The sequence below is a fragment of the Scomber japonicus genome, chromosome 2 (assembly GCF_027409825.1).
Source record: "Scomber japonicus isolate fScoJap1 chromosome 2, fScoJap1.pri, whole genome shotgun sequence".
NCBI lineage: Eukaryota > Metazoa > Chordata > Actinopteri > Scombriformes > Scombridae > Scomber > Scomber japonicus.
The window spans coordinates 18,648,992-18,668,950 of NC_070579.1; the positions used below are offsets into that span (position 1 = coordinate 18,648,992).

The window sequence follows — 19,959 nt, forward strand, 5'->3', positions numbered from 1 at the left end:
TCACAGTCTGGTATTTTCATGCTCATGCTTATGCTGTACACCCAGCTAGTAAGACTTTGTAAAAAAGCCACATGCAGGTTTCAGAACATTATTCTAATGAATAAGAGTACTCGTTGTGTGTGTTGTATGGTCATATAATGTCAGATAGAAATATTAACTTAATTGGCATCGTTTTAAAATATCTGCAAATACAGACCTGTTTAAATCTGACTACTTTAAGAGGAAGACTGAAAAAATATGATTTGACATCAGTGTAAATTACAAAACAGGATTACAAGACAGCACAATCGAAGGTACAACACACAAGGTTGCATGATCATATATAGCGACCTACTGAATAACCTGAGGGCTGCCCCATCTAAAGAACACAAGAGTCAACAAATAGTGTAATTTGTTGAATGCAGTCATGCAAAATTACATTTTTGAGAAACTGTGTCTCTCCAAGATATGTACATATTTATGAGTAATGGCATGAAATCTGCATCTGAATTTAGCAAATCACATAAATAAACAAACTGACAATCTTTGTTGAAGATTTTTACAGCCAAATAAGCCGACAGCCCTCAGTCATTCATTAACATATATGTTGTAAAATAACTGATAACGGCTGAAACAAATCAGTAAGTTAAAGTAAATGTTGCAATATCTGTGTCCTGCCAAGCCCTCAATATAAAGCCAGTGAGCTGCCTAGATATTAATTCAAAAGGTTTCTAGTCTTATATAAGTGAATCCTCTGTCAACAGGTGCACATAAATAAGCTATCTTTAACCTGACGTTGATGCAAACCTTCAGTTGATTCCTGTTTAAGTACACTCAAACATGCTGTGACATGTCAATACAATTCATTCCTTCTTTTCATTTAATTGTCAAACCCAGTAAACTGAGGCTCAGCACAATCTCTCACGCTTATCCTTTAAATACTAGTATGTCTTCATTCTGCAGCATTTTTGCAGAACTGTAGCACAAATAAAAAATAAACATTTAAACGTAACATCTGGTGAGTAAAAGAAGACTCAAAAACCTTCTGTGCAAACTTTAAAACAGCCCAGATTTTGGTTGAACAAAACCTTGTTGCAGCAACACTGCGGGACAGTGGAAGACAGTATACTGTATGTGATAGTTGATAATCCATCAAACAATACGCAACAACATTTCAAAATAAGTTTTACTTATGTGACAGGCTTGCATAAATAAATTCCACTCAATTTGGAGGTGTCAGGCTTCAGAACAATGTTTCCATTCTGTAAACTCTTTGGCATCCATTTAGTTTCTCTACTGACCACTGTCCATCTGTGTAAACAAAACTTACCAAGTAACACTCATAAAAAACCACGTTCATCCAGTCCTTTGGCTGTCACTGGGTTCCATTTTGCTGTGGGTTTATTGCTATTATGGCCTGTAAAGAAAAAAAAGAACAATCTTGTTTCATGAAACTACTCTGTACATACTGTGACACACCAACAAAGAAAACTGGACATTGTCATTTTTGTCCTTTTCCGATAACTTTCAGGTCTGTAATCGTATCTAGAGAGGCTTACTTGTTTCAGGTCTGGCTTTTGGCACATCTTGTGAGTGTGTGTCTGTGGTGAGTGTGTGGCTGGTATCTCTGCGCTCAGTAGCAACTGCTGTCCGTGGCACCGTGGCCGAGAGGACAAGAGGCCTCTGGTTGTGATACTTGAGACGGTATGTTTCCGTCATACAGTTATCCACATTGAAGTATGTTGTCAGAGAAACCTCTTGAGCCTGTTCCATTCTGCATCCAGTCAGTCTTTCCTCACTTTCACATGATGAAGGAGTACTCCTCTCCGGGTCGGAGCCCGACTTAGAGCTTGCATCTGAGAAGGTTCGGAGGCCTGACATGTCAGGCTTCTTGTGAGGACTTACATAGGATGCGGTTGAAAGACGAGGACTGGACTGGAAGGGTTCTTGAAGCATCCTTGGGCGAAACACGGCATGACTTGTTTCACCCAGGTGAGGAGAGACCCGGGCGGGTCGGACGTGAGGCGACCCTGTCGTGCCAAGCTGACGCTGATTATTCAGTTGGAGAGGTTCTGCAGTCACATTGCTGGGAGGGTGGTATGGCAGGGTGAAATGAGGACACTGGGAATCAGAGGCGACAGCCTCGCTGTTGCAGGAGCGGTAAGTGCCGTCTCTGTCCTCTGGCTCTGAGAGAGCGAGATCATCGGAGCTGTTCCATTCTGAGCTGCTGGTTTTTGTAATGTGCCGCAGGGCTGTACTTTCTCCAGTGTGCCCTCTACAGTTTGTCAGCTCCTGCTGCTCACTCTGCCTGTTATCTGCACTAGTGGAGTCCCTCTCTGAAGATACTGCCTTTCTAGAAGTACTAGAAGTGTACTTTGATTTCCGTCTACAAGAGATAAGTATTGTAGAGAATGATCATTAAATATTACAGAAATCCAACCTACAAGTCGTTACATGTACATATTAGAACAGGTTATATATCATTTATAATGAAGGGCCGTACCTTGAACTTGGACTGCACTTAAGATGTGAATGTGAAACTTGGTCATGGTTCTTTCCCTGAGGTTTGGGTTGATGTTTACCTATAAAATATGAAAAAAAGGTTATCAAGACATATGTAAAATTACAAAATGTAATAGATGTGTTACTCTTTAAATTTAAATAATGCAGAGCAAAATGTGCAACACCATTCTTTTGCACTAAAAGTAAACTGATCACAATATAATTAGAAGATACAAATCCGAATATTAACATATGTTATGTTATGTTATGTTCATCATTTAAAAAAGCAATAAAGAGAATTAGTATTAGGGACTCATGAAAAAAAGTGTGAGTGCTGAGATTGATCATTTTCTCAGAAGTTTGATAGAATTAATAATCCTGAGAATAAAGTCAAAGTTCTGCTAAATCAAAGATTTCAGGCTTTAGTCTCATAATTCAGATTTATTTTTCTGGGAATTCAGAGATTAATGTCAGAGCTCAGATACTTTTCACTTTCCCCCTAATCCTTGTCTTACATACAACAATTAAAGCAAAGCTAAAAAATTGATCCCCAAAAAAAAAAACAATTAAAGAAAAGTGAATTTCAGGAAGAAATGAGGCATGGAGAGCACAAACAGGGCCCACACTATACATCTGACTATGACAGTGTTGTCCTCTCCAGACACAAGGTGGCAGCAGCAGAGTGTTAATCCAACAAGACTTCCTCACAGCTGGATGAGCCACTCTGCATGCTCACTCGTGCACCAGCGCAGCGAGAGGGAGCATGGTGCTGAATTCCTTCCCTTTAAAAATAGATGTGTTATTTTTTTCTTTGCTGTTGCCCTGGAGAGGTCTGTGCAAGGATAAAAGCGGTTGGTTGGAAACACTGGCTCTAGATGCTCATAGCCTTGATAAAGTATCGAGTGCAGCACATTCAGAGCACTGCATTGAAACAGAAAGATATTTATGACAATGCCAGCAGTCATGCCCAGCTGTGCTATCTCAATGAGCTTTGTGGGATTATCATCAGATTAATGCCTGTGCAGGGCTGACCGGGTGAAGAGGTTAAAGAAGCCAGTCCAAGCTCAGAAATCAACCCACACATTCTTCAATTTTTAAATTACTCTCACATTATCAGTATGGGACGCTTATCACATCTTATTTGTTCATTTTGTGAATATAACATGAACAAATTTGAGATATCATACAGAACATGTGAAAATGTGAAAGAAAGAACTCCTTAGAATACTGTAGATCATATTTCTTGTAGAAAGTAACTACTGTACTTACATGGAGTAAATGTCTTCCTGGGATTGAAAAGGGCATGATAATATTTACTGAAAATGTGTACTGCCATTTTATATTAATGTATTATAATTACTGAAGGATTAAATTGGTATTGCAGGTCAGATGTATTTAATATGCAGTGACATGGTCTTTTATGTTCTAAATCATGTTTTTTTGATACATTTTCATCTTGTTTTCATGTTTTTTGAAAAATAATTTAAGGTTTTGTGTTTGAGCACTAACTATAAAATGTCAAGCTATTATATCATAACCGTACATTTATTTAACTTAAATACCAGTCCTAATAACTTAATTAAACATCACCAATACACATCAGACCTGCGGTTGTGGTTATTCCACATATTCCACATATTGCATTTAGAGACTTTTTACTGTGCCAGGAAAACCTTTAAATATGGGTACTTGCCGTTGTGTGAAGGTGAGGAAGTTATACTTGATTTTGCATCACCTCCCTTTTGGTGCAGCAGGCTGAAAACAAAAGTAAGATTATATTTAGCATGTTTAAAACAGATCTGTACATCTGCGCAAAAACAAGCAAACAAAAAAATATTTTGTGTAAGGTGGGCAGACAACAGAACTGGCAAAATGACAAACAAATACATTTCTAAAATGACTATCTGCTTGGTTCCATCTGTATTCTGAGATCCCAGAAATGTGATTTATTGAGTTTAATTCACATGTAGTAATGAACACTGAGATGTTTTGCTGTTTTTAAAGGCCTCATTTACAAACCATATACAGTCCCAGTCAAATGTTTGGACACCATTTCTAATTCGAGTGAAAGGGAAGGTGTATTCAAACTTTTGAATGATGGTGTATACTGTAACTTCACACTGTAAATGAACTTTACTCAACAAGAGATTCAGTTTTAATTTTTTGACAATAAGCTCCCAATTTAAATTAGAATAATTTTTGATATTTTGCAAACATAATGTCCTTTCATTCCCACAAACAGTACTAGAAGAAGACTACTAGATGTTACAATATACCACTCTAACAAACTTTAATATGAGACTCTATTTAGGTATGCATTTATGTTATAATGTAATTGTAATTGTAATTGGTTGTATTTATTTCAACATGGACCCCAGGAAGAGTAGCTGTTGCCTTGGTAACAGCTAATGGGGATCCAAATAAAGTAAACTAAAATATATCGTCTGATTTAACAGTTTAGTGAACATGCAGCTTTTTCATAATATTCAGTTACCACAAATTTTAGATCTCAAGTTCACAGAAGCAAACAAGGAGAAATGTCTTTGTTGAGAACGCCTTGGGAATTTGATAAAACCATATGCAATAAAGGTTTGTTTCAACATTTGATAGTATATACATTACATTAAATACAATATATGTTATCTACATTTCATATTATTATTTCAATGGAACAAGCCATCTGTTGTTTTTCAAGCTAAATTTATCTTTGTTTCCAGGAAAATCTAATGTATTTCTGAGTGATGATGTATACATAGTAGCTATGCATCACACATGAATCTCAGAATAGCAAACTGGTGCAACACAGCAAGTATTTAAGAAAATGTACTGATATAAATGAAAAGCATATGGTTTGTCAGTAGATATTGTTAATAAAATCCCCTCAATTATGTAAAAGTAGTTTGATTGTTTCCATGTGGTAGCTCCATTAGTAATTACTAAATAAGAAATGTTATTTATGGGACAGTTTTAAGATCCACAACTGTCCATAACTGTCAGCTATTGGACAGATTTCTCCATGAAATAATTTTTTACAATGTCAGATATCTATGTTAAACATGGCAAAAGGTCCAAAACCTAAGGTGAACATAGAGTATATGTGAGATGTAAAATGCTCCCTGCAAGTCAAAAGCCAAAACTTTGTTTGCAATGCAACCTATACTTCCTCTTCATGATGACATCAGATTGTCTGCACATGCCCACAGACAGCCATCAGCTCTGTAGACTGTTTGCTAAGATTCTTGCTAAGGTTGGTCCATGGGTTGTTCATGTTGTCCACTCGCATGTTTTGGATAGGATTCGGACTTAAACATGTACGGGTGTATTTGAGAAGAACTAGAAAAGGAAGTGAAATTCTGCTACAGCTGTTTGTTGATGTTCACTCCAGAACTGCTACAAGTCGGTTGAGAGGCAGTTTCTGGCAGCTAACCAATCAGAACAGAGTGGGCTGAAAGAGACAGAAGCTCAAGTGGCCTGTTTCAGACAGAGGTCTGGACAGAGGTATAAGATAAATGAGGAGTTCTTTTAACTGTAAATCAAGCAAAGATATTCCAGCAGAGCCCCAGAATATATAAACCTAGAAATGTGCTTGGTACATCCCTTTTAACTCACAGTATTTCCACTGTATTGAATGTGAAGCCTCAATGTGTCATCATACAAAAGTGTGATTGTTTCTTACCTTTGCAACTGTGCCTCTGGTGTTAATCTCTGGTCTTTAACGACAAAGCCATCAACGCCAGGTGAGTCAGGATTGGTGGAGCCACTGCTGAGTCTGTCACTGCTCTCATAGCCTGACTCTGTCCTTTGAATGGTCCAGGTGTCACTACGCAGCAGTGTCTTGGGGCCACCTTTAAGTCTGCTGCCCCTCTGTTGGTTGGCCCTGCTCTCTGACTCTATAGAGCTGTGGCTCTCAGTCTCATGCCGCTGGTCATCCTCATAAATCGTCATTAAACACTTCTGCTTCCGATCTTCTCTGTTGCGAAAACATTCACGCTCCCGGTCTCGACTTTGCTCTGCAAGGACCCGTTCCTGGGATGAAGGCTTGCTGCGCTGGGGGCTGTCGTGTTGCTGTAGACGGCGTTGCTCCAGTTCATTCAGCACACTGTCCACGTTTAACACCTCCCGAATGGGTCTCCAAGTGGACTTGGATTTATTACGGCTTCCTCCACTCCCACCTTTATCCCATTGCTCCTGGCAGCTGTCCTGATCATAACGATTCGGGGATGTGTTGTTCTTCTTGCTGTGCCCACTACCCTGTGTGTTGAGGGACTGTCCACGTGGCTCCTGAGATCCTCTGCTTGAATGGTTTGATGTCTTCTCAGAACGTGGATGGCTTTTACATTTTTGGTCCCCAGGATGCCTCGGCCCATTCTCTGGAGGAGATGAAGATCTTGCATGTGCCATCTCTAAAGAAAGTGGACATGGATCATTTGTTGGGCAACTATTTGATCTTGTTCTGCTAGATAGTAGTTACTTACACTGGCTTGCATTTGTACATCTATGTTTTTGCCTGGCCATTGTTAATGTTTCCCTCAAACTTACAGAATGATGCAGACACAATGCTCTACCTTTGTGTTGGGATGGGTCTGTTCTTCGATGCCCCCTATCCTTTTTTGATGTTTCACCTGGTCTCTGCAAACTCTCTGTGAACGGTTCCTGGAATTTGTTGGGACTGCCAAGCGTATTTTTCACTAAGGAGGAAAAAAAAAAGATATTGAAATAGGTGATGAGTGGCTGCTCTACTATTAAAAACATTGTACTTGATGTTTTTTTATTGTTTTTTGTAGTAAATGATTGTCATTTGGCCCTAAATTCCCTTTATCTGCATCAAGAAAAACTTGAATGGCACTTAAAAAAACAATCAGTGTGTGAGATGAAATGTACATATCAGTGACTGCTATACAACATGCAATTGTCTTGTACAAGGTTATTAGAAGTTCTACAGTATCACTCTGCATCTTTTGCATCTTGTCCTGGGAAACAAATTTACACTGTACATGCAAGGTCACACTGTGCTGTGCACGGTTACTTTAGATACTGGGCTTCAGATACTCGACCAGGTCATTCCCATTTATTCTTTAAATTTTAGTGCAGCACACAATGCTGATTGATTTAGATTTTGCGATGCACTCTCACCTTCTTTCATGTTGCAGAACAGGCGGGAGACAAATCGAAAACTTAAGAAACAACAAAATGCCACTGCATTATTAACTTTGTTAAAAGTACACTGTTGCCCACTCTGTGATGTGTTTATTTCCCTCTGTAGTGAGCAGGCCTACGTGACAAACAACAATGATGTGAACTGCCAACATAAATGGTAAAATGGTAAATGGCTGCATTTATATAGCACTTTTATCCAAAGTACTTTACAATGTTTCTGCTGCTCACTCACCCATTCACATACACTCACACACTGATGGTGGCAAGGTACCAAGCTGGCGCAACCATCGGGAGCAATTTAGGGTTCAGTATCTTGCTCAAGGACACTTTGACATGCGGACAGGAGGAGTCAGGGATCAAACCTCCTGAGCCACAGCCGCCCAAAACATCTGCCTCCAAATTAGCACAGCTGCCACTTTTTCAGTTGTATTGTTCTTCTAAATAAGACATGTTTAACAAAAAACATGCTGCAATAATAAACGGACAAACAACAGCAACTTCTGCGTGTCAAACCACTTTCTACAAAACTGTTCCTTCTTTATATTTGATTTTACTCTGTTAATGAGTATTGGACTTCAAAAAGATGCTTCATATTTTAAAGATGTGTAAAACACAACAGTATAACACTGTGAATAGGAAACAGGTGAGTTAAATGCTTAAACAAATAAATGTATAATACTCCATCCATACTCCTGCACCGCTGCTGGATGGTACAATAGTGGTGAGTAAGCAGTGAGTAAGCTGTAGTATTATGGATTTTCAGATTTGTTCATGTAGTCTAATGCTGACATTTGAGTGGTTCCACTGAAAAAGGATACTAGACTTAGTACACTTAACACAACTGCCAAGTAATTAGGCAAAACACATTTCATGATGTCGCCTGAAGTTAGAAAGAGACTCAGAGGCTTAGTAATGCAAATATGACACTGCAAGAAAGCTGTCTTGGTTAGTTGGAGTTGTCTTATGGACATGAAGAGACACTACATACTGCAGGGTAAATTAATATGACTTAAAATAATATGTCTACATCAGTAAAATCCAAAGAAAAATAAGTATTTTTTGAAAAATGATAACAATAAATAATGCACAAAATAAATGTTCATAAAACTGAACAATATTTGACTCCTGAGACAAAAACAAAAAAAATCAATTACTTACACTTATTTCCACATAAAAAAAGCTCCAGTCCCATGCCAGTCAGAGTGCCTGGGCACCACACTAAAGCAAAACAATCCATCTAAACTGGCGAGGCCACATTGCCAAAAAAGCAAGCAAATAAATTGATGGAGGCAAACATCGGAAATGTCTAGGGGAGGAGTGAGAACTGTACAGCAGGAGCATGGGTGTGCTGGCCACAGGAACAGGGATTAGGCAGGGAGGCGTGGGTGGTAATCTGCGTGCAACAGAGGCATCATCCTCATGTCAAGTTCAAGCCAGCACACAGGGTGGGGCAATCTTTCTGCCTGCGGTTTAACAGCATTCTCTCTCAATCCCAACACAAATCATAACTGCCATTTGCGGAGTGAAATCATTGTTGTCGAAAGTAATGGCATTGCTTTATGTTTAATGCCAATTAACGATACTTTTAGAAAAAATACCCAGACGCTAAAAAAGATTTTTCTGAAATTGAAATTGAATTGAAAATTGTTCTTCATTCTCTATTGTGCCTTCCTATTGTTACTGCTTTACACCACTATGTTGCTGTTTCATTTCACCTCAGCTTCCCTGACTCATAAGAAAGGAATAGTCACAATGTTCATGATTGCTTTCTGACAGCAATTAACATCTGTTATCAAAAAACTGTAACTGACTGTATATGGATATGAATATAATGATGTAGTGTTGTCCATATTGTTGTTAATACATTTGTGGTTTCAGTGTGCAGCCAAACTCTTTTCGTCTAAGTTGATTTCCAGGAGCCTTTCATCTGCATGTGATGTGAGTATCACTGCACTACCTCTCAGGCTTTTCACATCATCATCTGTGTTACCGTAAGAAGATATAAAAGTCTGCCCTCTTTTTTTAAAATTAAAACTTAGCTAGTTTTTAAATACTTTACTAAGTTTACTTAATGTACTTAAGATACTACAAAGATGAATCAATTATTAAAGTATACTTGAAATGTGCATTAAAATATGGATTTATAATAGCTTTGTAGAAACACATACATATCATTACACACACATGAATATTAATATTCTATTTTATTATTTAGTATTCAGTTAATCTGACTACAAAATATCTTGGGTAATCTGGACCAAACTATTATTATAATGGTGCTGGTAGTGTGATATACTACTGGTTTCAAAAATGATTACAGGCAAATAGCCATGCTAATAATCCCCTCCACCATATGTGTTTATGATTATTATTAGTTTCTTATTAGTTGATTAATTGTTTGAATTAAATGTTTTTTCTTGTCTGTGTTGTCATTTTCTGCATGTAAAGCTTTCAACAAATTTGAGTGAATAATTCATTTAATTGTTTTTGGCAAGTGACTGCCCTGTTCATCCATGTCTAAATGTGTGTTTAGTAAGCAGTCATTTATTGAAGATGTCCTGACATAAGAAAATAATACTGAATGAGCTGGAGGCAAAGTCCAGTGTATCTCTATATTTTGTTTCAACCTATATTTTGAATGTATTATTAAATATCTTGAATGCCCATACGGAGTTTTGTGTTAGGCATGCTAATAAAAATTGTCTTACCCTTCACATCTCCATTTACTTGGGCTTTGTACCGGGGACACATGGTTGTTTGTCTCGGTGCATCTTCATTAGACACCGGAGTTCCCTCAGGATTGGTGTAAAACAAAAGAAGTGGTTGAAAATGTCCCCTGATACATTTAGAGGCAACATCTTTCCATTTGGATCCAATCTGTGAACAAGAAAAGAGTGATTTAAGAGCATGTAATATGCAGTAACAGGTACCAGACTTCTGAATGGAGTAAAGCAGATTAATAGCAGAGGTCCTAACCTCCTTTACAGTAGCATCATCAAAAAACATCCATTTTGAAGATTTGGTGTGATAGGCAAAGGCTGAGTAATGTTTACTCGAAAAACAGATCATCCCCACCAGATGTAGCTCACTCCGTTTGGCATTTTCATCAGTGACACGGTTAAAAAGCTGAAAGAGAGCAAATTGAGGCAAGTTTGATCTCCACATATTGCTCTTTGGCATTTACTAAATCCTATGATAAAAACTACATTTATAGATAGTCTGTCGATTTCTTTTATGAAAGATTACATGAGTCTGACCTGCATAGTATATAAAAACAAAAGTAACATGAGTGATTGTTAGCAGCACAAATGTCCATTCTCTCAATAGACAGTGTTCAAAGACGATGCAGATGATGATATTATTCTTGGGTCAGCTCTTACCCCACACAGGTTCAAACGTGGGCCAAGTGACCTGATGACATCGTCTGTAAGATCAGACTGCTCAGCATCCCACACAAATCCTATAGTGACGATCTCTGGGCAGTTCATGAGCACACGACGGATCTTGATACTTTGACCACAGTCACTCTGCAAAGTATGAATAAAAACCCATGTGAGCCCGTATTAATATAGATGCAAATACAAGAAAAAGTTTTTATTCCTAAAGTTCTCAAGGAGCACAGAGGTATGATTTTCTTTTAAGGATGTGCCCTCTTTTGGGAAACATTCTTATTTGCTATCTTACAGAGAGATAGTTGATTAGGATGATTTCAATATTAATTTCTATGTGTGTTTAAGACAGAGATACTTGACAATATTTTGCCCATTTTACCACAAAGGCTGGAAGCAGGGGGTAACCACTAGCCAATCATTTATAATTTATAATTTAATTTAATTATAATTTAATTTAAGTAAGTCGTTAGCTTAGGCATTGCTATTTCTATTTCAATTGCTGTGTCTTGACAAACAACAGCTTGTCAGGTTAATGCTACATCTTTCATACTGTAATTGGTAGTTTCATAACTTTAACTCTCTTTCCCTCACACACATCATCAAAACTAAAATATAACCTCTGACTTAACATTTCAAAATAAATGCCATAACAAGGACTCTTTTAAGGATATAAAAAGAGTCGGAGAGCATGTATCATCTGCACATCACAGTGTCATTAAGTCAGTACTGCAGCTTGCAGTTTCTGGAACAATAATTCGTTGAGGGAACAGATCACTCAGCTTCAACAAACTGGTACACACTGAAGAGGAAGACGGCAGCAGCAAATACATATATCCTAACACTTGTCTGGCACCATCTCCTTCCGTCCGCTTCAAGTGCAGTGTCACATCAGAAAGCACGGAGTGTACTCTGCATAGTTGCAAGAATCATTTTTGTGCCCATTTTACAGTAACATGACAACTGTTCAGCTGAATGTTTAAATTATTCATCAATAGTTGGCTGTGACGAGTCAGCTGTTTTGGAAAAATAGACAGCGAAAGGTATGACACCACTTCGTAAGAAAACAATGACTATTATAATGAGTAATGACACTGAATTACATACCGGGCAACTTCGGAGGTCACCTGTGTTGTTTGCTGCCTGCAGCAATTCTCCGAACATGTCTGACCTCAGTCGCTCGTTCTTCCCCAGTGTGCGATCAACCTGTTGGCTGTGCACAAACATAGAGACTATATGGATAGTAGATGGTTGGTATTTTATTGAAAAAGTCAGACACATTACTACATGTTCCATTACCACAACTTATATATTTTTAATGAACTACATCCCAAGACAATAACAGTGTTCTAGTAATCAATATGAACAGATTAAAATAGGGCTGTACTTTATATTTGTTTATTTTAAAGCTGGAGTGCAGGACTTTTTTCTCCCCCTTGTGGCAGTGAGAGTAATTACAAAAACACTGTTGACATGTGCTTATGTCAGAGGCTCCAATGTAGCCTACTCAGTTGCTAATGTTGCAACTGTAAAACAGTGGGTGATTGCATCACATAACCCCTGAAAAATGATTTGTTTCATTACCATGATTTCATCCATTTGGTCCAATAACATCTGGAAAGTCTAGAAGAGCTGCATGATTTATTTATTTCATCCCCATTCAAATTATCAGAGAGCTAACTGGAAGTTAGCTGCTCTGCTGCCAGAGGTCTCTGAGTGTGCATTCAAACAGCCAGACATGAGATTTAATAACTCTGTGAGAGTTATCTCGTTGATCAGCATTGTGTGAACTGGTTTGATAGGCCTGAATGTAACTGATGTTCACTTATGTGTAAAAGTTCCACACTACAGGTATAAATCATGTGTTGCGATGTTCAATTCCACAACAATGTGACCAAATAACTGTATCATCCCATCTTCAGTCCAACCTTTGGGAAATACCACTGATCAGGCCTGGCTGTTTGATAGGTATTTTGTGCAGCTCACAGCGGTATGTTGAGCTTAATAAATCAGGAAGTATCTAAGAACAAGCGATGGTCACACAAAACTTTTCACCTCACCTCAAATAAAAATGACATTGACAGGTTTTTGGGCATTAATATATCCATTGGATTCCTTCTTAGAGTCAAGTTTCTGACTATGAATATCCAAATGTAAGACTACAGTAAAAAGGAAAACACTCACATTTACTTTGAGCCTTTAGCTACAGCAGCTGAATGACAGGAAAGAATTTGTAAATTGATCTGAGATGCTTAAAATTCAAATCATTTTTAGTAACCTTATTTAATACTTTGACATTTAAATCAGGATTAGCACTCTGGCCTGATTTTTGCAGCCCATTTTTAAAGCCATGGCAATAAATCAAGTACTCACCATAAAGCAGTGGTCGACACATAATGTACAAATTCTGTGAATGGGTGGGGGTCTGAGGATGCACCGCAACAGCGACACACAAACTGCAAAAAAGAAGAAAAAAGTTAACTTTATTTTAATGACTACATTTTATATCTAATACATTTTATGAATGGCATGTACATATTTAATAACTTTCACATTTAGTTATAGCAGCTGTAGGAGTCTTTCTCTGTTGTTATTATTGTTTATATCTGTTTCTTTATAACTATTATGTACTTATCATTAATACACATCTTAGTACAATATTGTGTTGCTTTTCAATAACGTTTAGCAGTGATTGTACTGAAATGATTAGTTACCTGCTCATAAAGCATCATCGCAAACTTCTGATGGGTGATGCAGGATTTGGATGAACAAGCATCAGTTGCAGCATCTGAAACTATGTGCAAATGAATTCGCTCCAGGATGTTCTCCTGACATGTAGGAAATAAGAGAAGTTACAATGCAAACAGTGAATATATGCAACCACACAGCAGACTGCAAAGCAAATGAAAGATAAGAGTATATAGTAAAACCTTTCAATTCAGTTTCTCTGTGTTTGCTCACTGACTGTGTTATCATACTCACATGTAAAATATAAAGAACTTCAAGCTTTGTATTTTTTTGCTAGTCAAAAAGTAAAGCTGAGTAACACTTGCAACAATTAGCAGAATTACAAAAGATTAAAACTTGCTGCAGATCATAAATACATTTTAAAAAATGTCTGCACTCATAGCATAGATTTTTAATTTAATTTATTTACTGGGATTCCCTCTTTTTTTCCTATTGACAATTCAACATGAACTGTGAACAAGTTTTTTTTAGGGTCTAGTGTACAGAAAAACAGCCAGTAATGAAAACAGACAAACTCAATTAAATAGGGACCACAATCCTAACAGGGCCTGCATATGCTAAAAAACAAGAGCCCAAAATGCACCTGCTGATGACACAGTGCTGAAACAGTTTTGTTAGTGTTCAGTGTCACATTCAGAGCAGGAGGCACCAGGACAATATTTAAATCACATTTTCTGTTGGGAGGTCTTCCACTAAATATTAATTTTGATTAAAAGCCTATGGCGCAGTGTCAACATACAAAGCACTCAGCAGCGTCATCCATCAGGCCCAGTTGGAAGCGTTGTTCATCTTTAAAAGTTTCAGCAAGTGCGTTACGCAGGCTGTCGGAGGGGAGTACACGCTCTCTGCTCTGCTGAAACTGGCTGAATATACTCTGAAAACGACAAATAATCAGCAGTCACAAACCACATTATAATTGTATTACGAAATAATCAATTATATATAATTCATGAACAATTTTACTTTCATAGATAATTAAAGTATTACAGAATTAAACCAGTATCAGAGAAATTACATTAAAAACATTCAACAAAATAATGGCTGGTTTATCTCCAAGTGCAACAGTCTACAAACCTTTAATGCACAGAAAATGCAGGCATCACCGAGACAAAAGTGACCTGAGAGCTGCCTCAAACTTCTCCTGAAAATGTCCAGCTGCCAAAGCACCTGTGAACATTTAACAATAGCGTAGTGTTTAACAGCGCTGACCTGAAGGTGATAGTAAGTTTTTAAATTACAATTAATGTAGTGCTGCCAATCCCACTGAGAATAAATACCAAACTCTGCATCTTTTCTCAGCTTTTAGTCACTTTCAACTCATTCATTTCTGGTTTGATTCGTGGCAGGTCTCGCTAACCCACCCAAAACCAAACATGGCGAGCTCACACAAGCCACTGAAACACTAACTGTGGAAACTAAAAATTAAGCTACCAAGAAACCAAACCAGAGCTCAAACAGAACTGACTTCTGGCAGATGGCAAGTCTGTGGGTGATTTTCTTAAAGCACTGAAACGGTTTTGTAATCCTTTCAGTGGAGTGAAGTATGTATTTTTCAGTCATTTAGAGCTGGCAGAAAATGGATCTCACCTGAACAGCGCTGTTTAGGAAGCAGCTGTTCTGGCCAGGCTCATTCAGCAGGCCTTTGGTGAGAGCTAGAGACAACATGCTCCCTGGCTGGTAAGATTTCTTCAGGCCTCCTCCAGGTTTTTTGAACATCTTCACCCATGCCATGGAGTTAGAGCCTGCAGCTGATGAAGAAAATCCCAGGTTTTAACAAGTATCCTCTGTTTCGTATTTTACTGAAGGTCATTTAAAGCCATTTATATTCAATGTGTCATGTTAGAAAAGTACTGTATATTATACGATAAGATGTTTCAGTGCATTCTCGTTTAATGAACGTATAGCTAGCTATGATTATTTTTTCATGGCACCGTGGACTATGAAGGCCTTTTCAGTTCATCTTATACCCAGTTTTCATTACATCACTAATCCAAATGAGTGATTTGGCCCGAAGCCAGATAAATAATATCATCTACCTTCTCCAGAACTGGGGGGAGACTTGCTGCAGCTGGACATGCTGGGAGGAGGGAGCTGGTGCGGTGGTCTGGCCATGGGCTCCATCCATTTCATCCCCACGCACCTCCAGAGCGGTTGGTTGAAAGCATTGTCAGGATCAGCCACAGGGCAGCCTCAGACATGTGCTACTAGACATTGAATGGCAAATGAACAACAATCTGGGGGAGAGGAGGAAGAGGTAAACCATAAATGTACTGAGGCAACAGTGCAGCTGCTCAACAGCAGGATAACCACAGAAGTGAAGCTTTAAAAGTAGTGCTGTAGCCAATTTCTGCATCCTGATATGAACAAAGAGGTTAACAAACACAGAAAGTGACTTAAAGCTTTTTCTCATCAAAATACACTTCAGAAAAGAAATGCTCAATATTAAATTATTCTGAAATTGTGAATATAAATACTGTGCTCTCCTGCTGACTTACAGATGTTGTGTTCTGGTATTTGAATTCAGGGCTTAAATTATTAAAATAATCTCTTAATTACTTGTCTGAACTATGAAATGTCAGAAAATTGTGAAAAATGCCAAAACTCAAGGTGTATCCAATCCAATTCATTCTCTCTTGATCAGCTAAATAACTAACTCCTGAGATCATTACTTGAGTCATGGCATCCCCACCACTGTATGCTTTTGTATTGTTTCTTCTACTGTTACACTGTTTACAGAAAAACCATTCAAATACAGATAAAGGATAACAAAATAATAATGACAGAGACAAAATTACAAAAAATAAAAAAGTATATATATATATATACATACATATACATATATATATATACATACATATATATATATATATATATATATATATATATATATATATATATATATATATATATATATATATATATATATCATTATTAGTTATATCAAACCTAAAATAGTCAGCAATACAGTTTGGCTTCTTGTCAATATTATTATAACACTTCCTTAATTGGGTAATCCCATTAACAATAAGATCTCTTTTGAAAGACAAACCTGAGAGAAGCAGACAAAATAACACATGCGCAAAACAATCACAGACATCTCAATGAAGTTCATGTTTAAATTCATCCAATGGTACTTTGGGATTTAAAAGTCCTTTGTCATATTGTGTTTGTCCCTTCAGTATTTACATAATGGGTATCAATAGTTTATCAGTCCTGTGATGTGATGCAAACCAGATTTAACTGTGTTGTGCTAGAACATTTTGTATTTAATAAATTATTATGCAATGATAAATAGCTGTATGATGGAGCTCACATCAACATGACATCTCATTTAAAATTCCATTGAATTACACATTTAAATTAAGCTACAATCCAAATTTAAACTAAGGACTCGCCCAGATATAAAAAACAAAACAGGATGCAGGTGCTTTAATACAAAGTTTAACACAACTAAATCAAAGTCTTGATCTATTACTATGATGCTATTGTGATTTGTTTACATCAGCTGTGTTTTTTAAATACTGCAGTAAACAAGCATTTAAATCAGTGTTTTACATCATTATATGATGATGAATAGGCAAATTAAAATTTCAGATGGGATATCAAACTTATACAACATAAAGCACGTTTTGTAATAACATATGTGAATCTGACTGTAATTTATGGTCAAAAGATGACTGATTACTGGCCTTTCATTTCTATTCCAAGTCCCTATTTTGGTCATACAATCTGCAGAAAACATTGTTTCTTTATGTGAAATCATATTTAAAGCCAAAGGTGTCAATGCCCACATGTGTTTCTGCACCAACCTCTCTGACACCATGTGATACCATTATAGGCCTATACGGTCTGACAGAAGCGCCCATCTTTTCCGTACGATTCATAAAGAGGACATAAACATGTTTTTGTTTTTTTATAATGACCATCCTCTGTTTTTCTGCGTTAATAAACAAAACCAAAGCTGCGTCGAGCGCGCTCCCACAGCAGCAGGAGACACGCTGCCAGCGGCTCCGTGGTGAACTGTATATGTGGGAACAGCGCCCGGTCAGCTACTGTAGCAGAAATATGCCGCAACTTGCATTTAGGCTCGGAGAAAACAAGCGCTCTGCAGACTCACCTTAAAGGAGCGTGGAGACTTGACTGCTCGCCTCCAATGAAGGCACACAGGGCGGTCCAGCTGTCAACGCGCAATTCCCACGACTTCTCGCCGAAACCTGCGAATAGAAACCGGCTAGAAACGACTGCAGAGACGGCCAGACGCATGTAGCGCACTATCTGTCATAGTGCAACCTTCCCAATCCCTCCGACTCGCTCACACTCCAGGCTGCAGCCCGAGCCTCTCCGCTTGATGCCACACACACACACACACGCACACACCCGCTCCGGGGACAATGTTATAAATAAAGAAATTCCTCCGTTTTCTTTGTACAAACGGGACCGGTGATGGCCTGTGTCAGAATGTCCGACGCGGATTAGTGATGTTTTGAGACTTGAGGGGTCAAACTCCGCCCCTAGTGTAGCCTCAAGTGCACTGCCGCTGTATTGCAATCTTCAATCCCTGCATGGCAAACTGTGTGGCTGGCGGAAGGTCAGACTTCCAACTTCATGAGGATGATGAGAGAAGACATCACATGACTGCACTGGTTTCATAATCATGCAGCACTGTGGGGACTAAACCCTGCCTGTTCTTTATAAAATGCTCTCACTTAAATGTCAAGTAACAGGACAGAATAGTGTTATATATGTGTATTTAGATGTGGAGTGAAATACCAAATGTATTAAAATGCCACATTTTCCATCATCAGCCACACTGGATAAAGAGGATGTTATGCTTTCTTCCCCTTTCTTATCACGTGTCACCCAAATAAAAAGCATTCTCAAACAAAAGAGAGGTACATTTATTTTCATATCAATTCCAAATGTAATATTTTTCTCTTTGTGATGTCAGTGCTGCTGTAAACAGGACATGGATTCGCAAAAATTGGGGCAGATGGAGGGCCTGGCAGGGGAAAGCCTGCAGAGCTGAGCAGGTTTTTTAAGTGTAGACAGGACGACTAAAAGGAGCTGACGGTGCATGCAAGCCGGAGTCTGCAGAAATGACACGCAATCTCTCTTCGACTTCTTAAATTCAAAAACAAATGTCAGGATAAGCAAAAAGAAGAAAAATAACATGACATAAGGATGCAGTGGACCTAACACAATGTTTATTATCATCATATCATCAGTTGTTGAGACCCTTACTTTCTTTAAATACAGTGTATCAGTGGATACTAGTAGATGATTTACAGTACTCTTTCTCTGTGTGTGTGTGTGTATGTATGTGTGTGCCTGTGAAAAATAGTGTAAAATCCTTATCCTGACTTGTTACACAGATTGGTCCTTGTTATGAGTCCAAGAATGAAATCTGTTTAGAGATATTAAACAGACACTCATTAGCTCACAGTCATTGAGAAAAAAACATAAATTATATGACTAGAGGAAATTGTACTCAGCACTATATACTTAAGTAAACAAATGTATAGACCATGTAGAGTCTGGGACGGACATGTGTGTGTAGTAAATAGCTGTTGTTTGGTGGTGTTTGGCCTTATGTGAAGCAGAGTTTATCCAAAAGTCAAAGTCAAAGTACTGCTCTCCCTGAAGAGGAAAGTACGGTGGCCGAGACCCGCCATAGCTGCAAATAAAAGTAACGCTGCAAACAAAAACAAACGCTGCTGCAAATAAAAAGAAACGCTGCTGCAAATAAAAAGAAACGCTGCTGCATATAAAAGAAACGCTGCAAATAAAAGAAACACCGCAGCAAACAAAAAAAAAAACACCGCAGCATATAATAAAAAAAACGATGCAAATAAAAAAAGCCACAATGGAAGTGGATTACCGGGGACTGTTTTTGCCGAAACACCGGAAGAAGAAACAACAACAACAGGACTACGAATTGGAAAACGAACTAGAAAGTAAGTGAAAATGGTAGTGTTTAATGTCGCTACATGTACTTTTTAATGTGTTATTTGGTCAGGCGATGTAGCCCCAGGTTTGAAGTTGAACTGGAGAATGCCGGTGTATTGTTAGCTTCGGCTAACACGGGGAGACCACTAACGAGAGTGGAAACAACTGACGGCTACATAGTTCCGGCAGTTTATTACTGTCGTTGTTGTTGTTGCTTGTACGTGTAGGTCAGGAAAAG

The 19,959-nt window shown here is 38.1% G+C and overlaps 2 protein-coding genes across 2 annotated transcripts in view; one reads left to right on the top strand and one right to left on the bottom strand.

Annotated features, from left to right (window-relative positions):
* Positions 1 to 19,959, top strand: part of fabp2 (fatty acid binding protein 2, intestinal) — an 89,646-nt gene that overhangs the window by 3,876 nt on the left and 65,811 nt on the right. The gene's annotated exons all lie outside the window — the stretch shown is intronic.
* usp53b (ubiquitin specific peptidase 53b) lies at positions 1,320 to 15,905 on the bottom strand. The gene is made up of 16 exons (XM_053340676.1): positions 15,812 to 15,905; positions 15,363 to 15,523; positions 14,850 to 14,984; positions 14,515 to 14,649; positions 13,742 to 13,855; positions 13,401 to 13,483; positions 12,135 to 12,240; positions 11,019 to 11,165; positions 10,615 to 10,764; positions 10,347 to 10,515; positions 7,047 to 7,169; positions 6,158 to 6,884; positions 4,175 to 4,236; positions 2,483 to 2,561; positions 1,539 to 2,365; positions 1,320 to 1,396 (listed from the first exon to the last, which is right to left on the bottom strand). Exons 1-16 carry the CDS (start codon positions 15,903 to 15,905, stop codon positions 1,320 to 1,322), a joined length of 3,189 nt encoding a protein of 1,062 aa, XP_053196651.1.

Coding starts and splice junctions, on each gene's coding strand:
- usp53b (XM_053340676.1), bottom strand. CDS start 15,905: ATGAAATGGATGGAGCCCATGGCCAGACCACCGCACCAGCTCCCTCCT. Junction 13,484..13,741: donor CGATGATGCTTTATGAGCAG/GTAACTAATCAT, acceptor TCTTTTTTGCAG/TTTGTGTGTCGCTGTTGCGG. Junction 1,397..1,538: donor AAAAGCCAGACCTGAAACAA/GTAAGCCTCTCT, acceptor TTTTCTTTACAG/GCCATAATAGCAATAAACCC.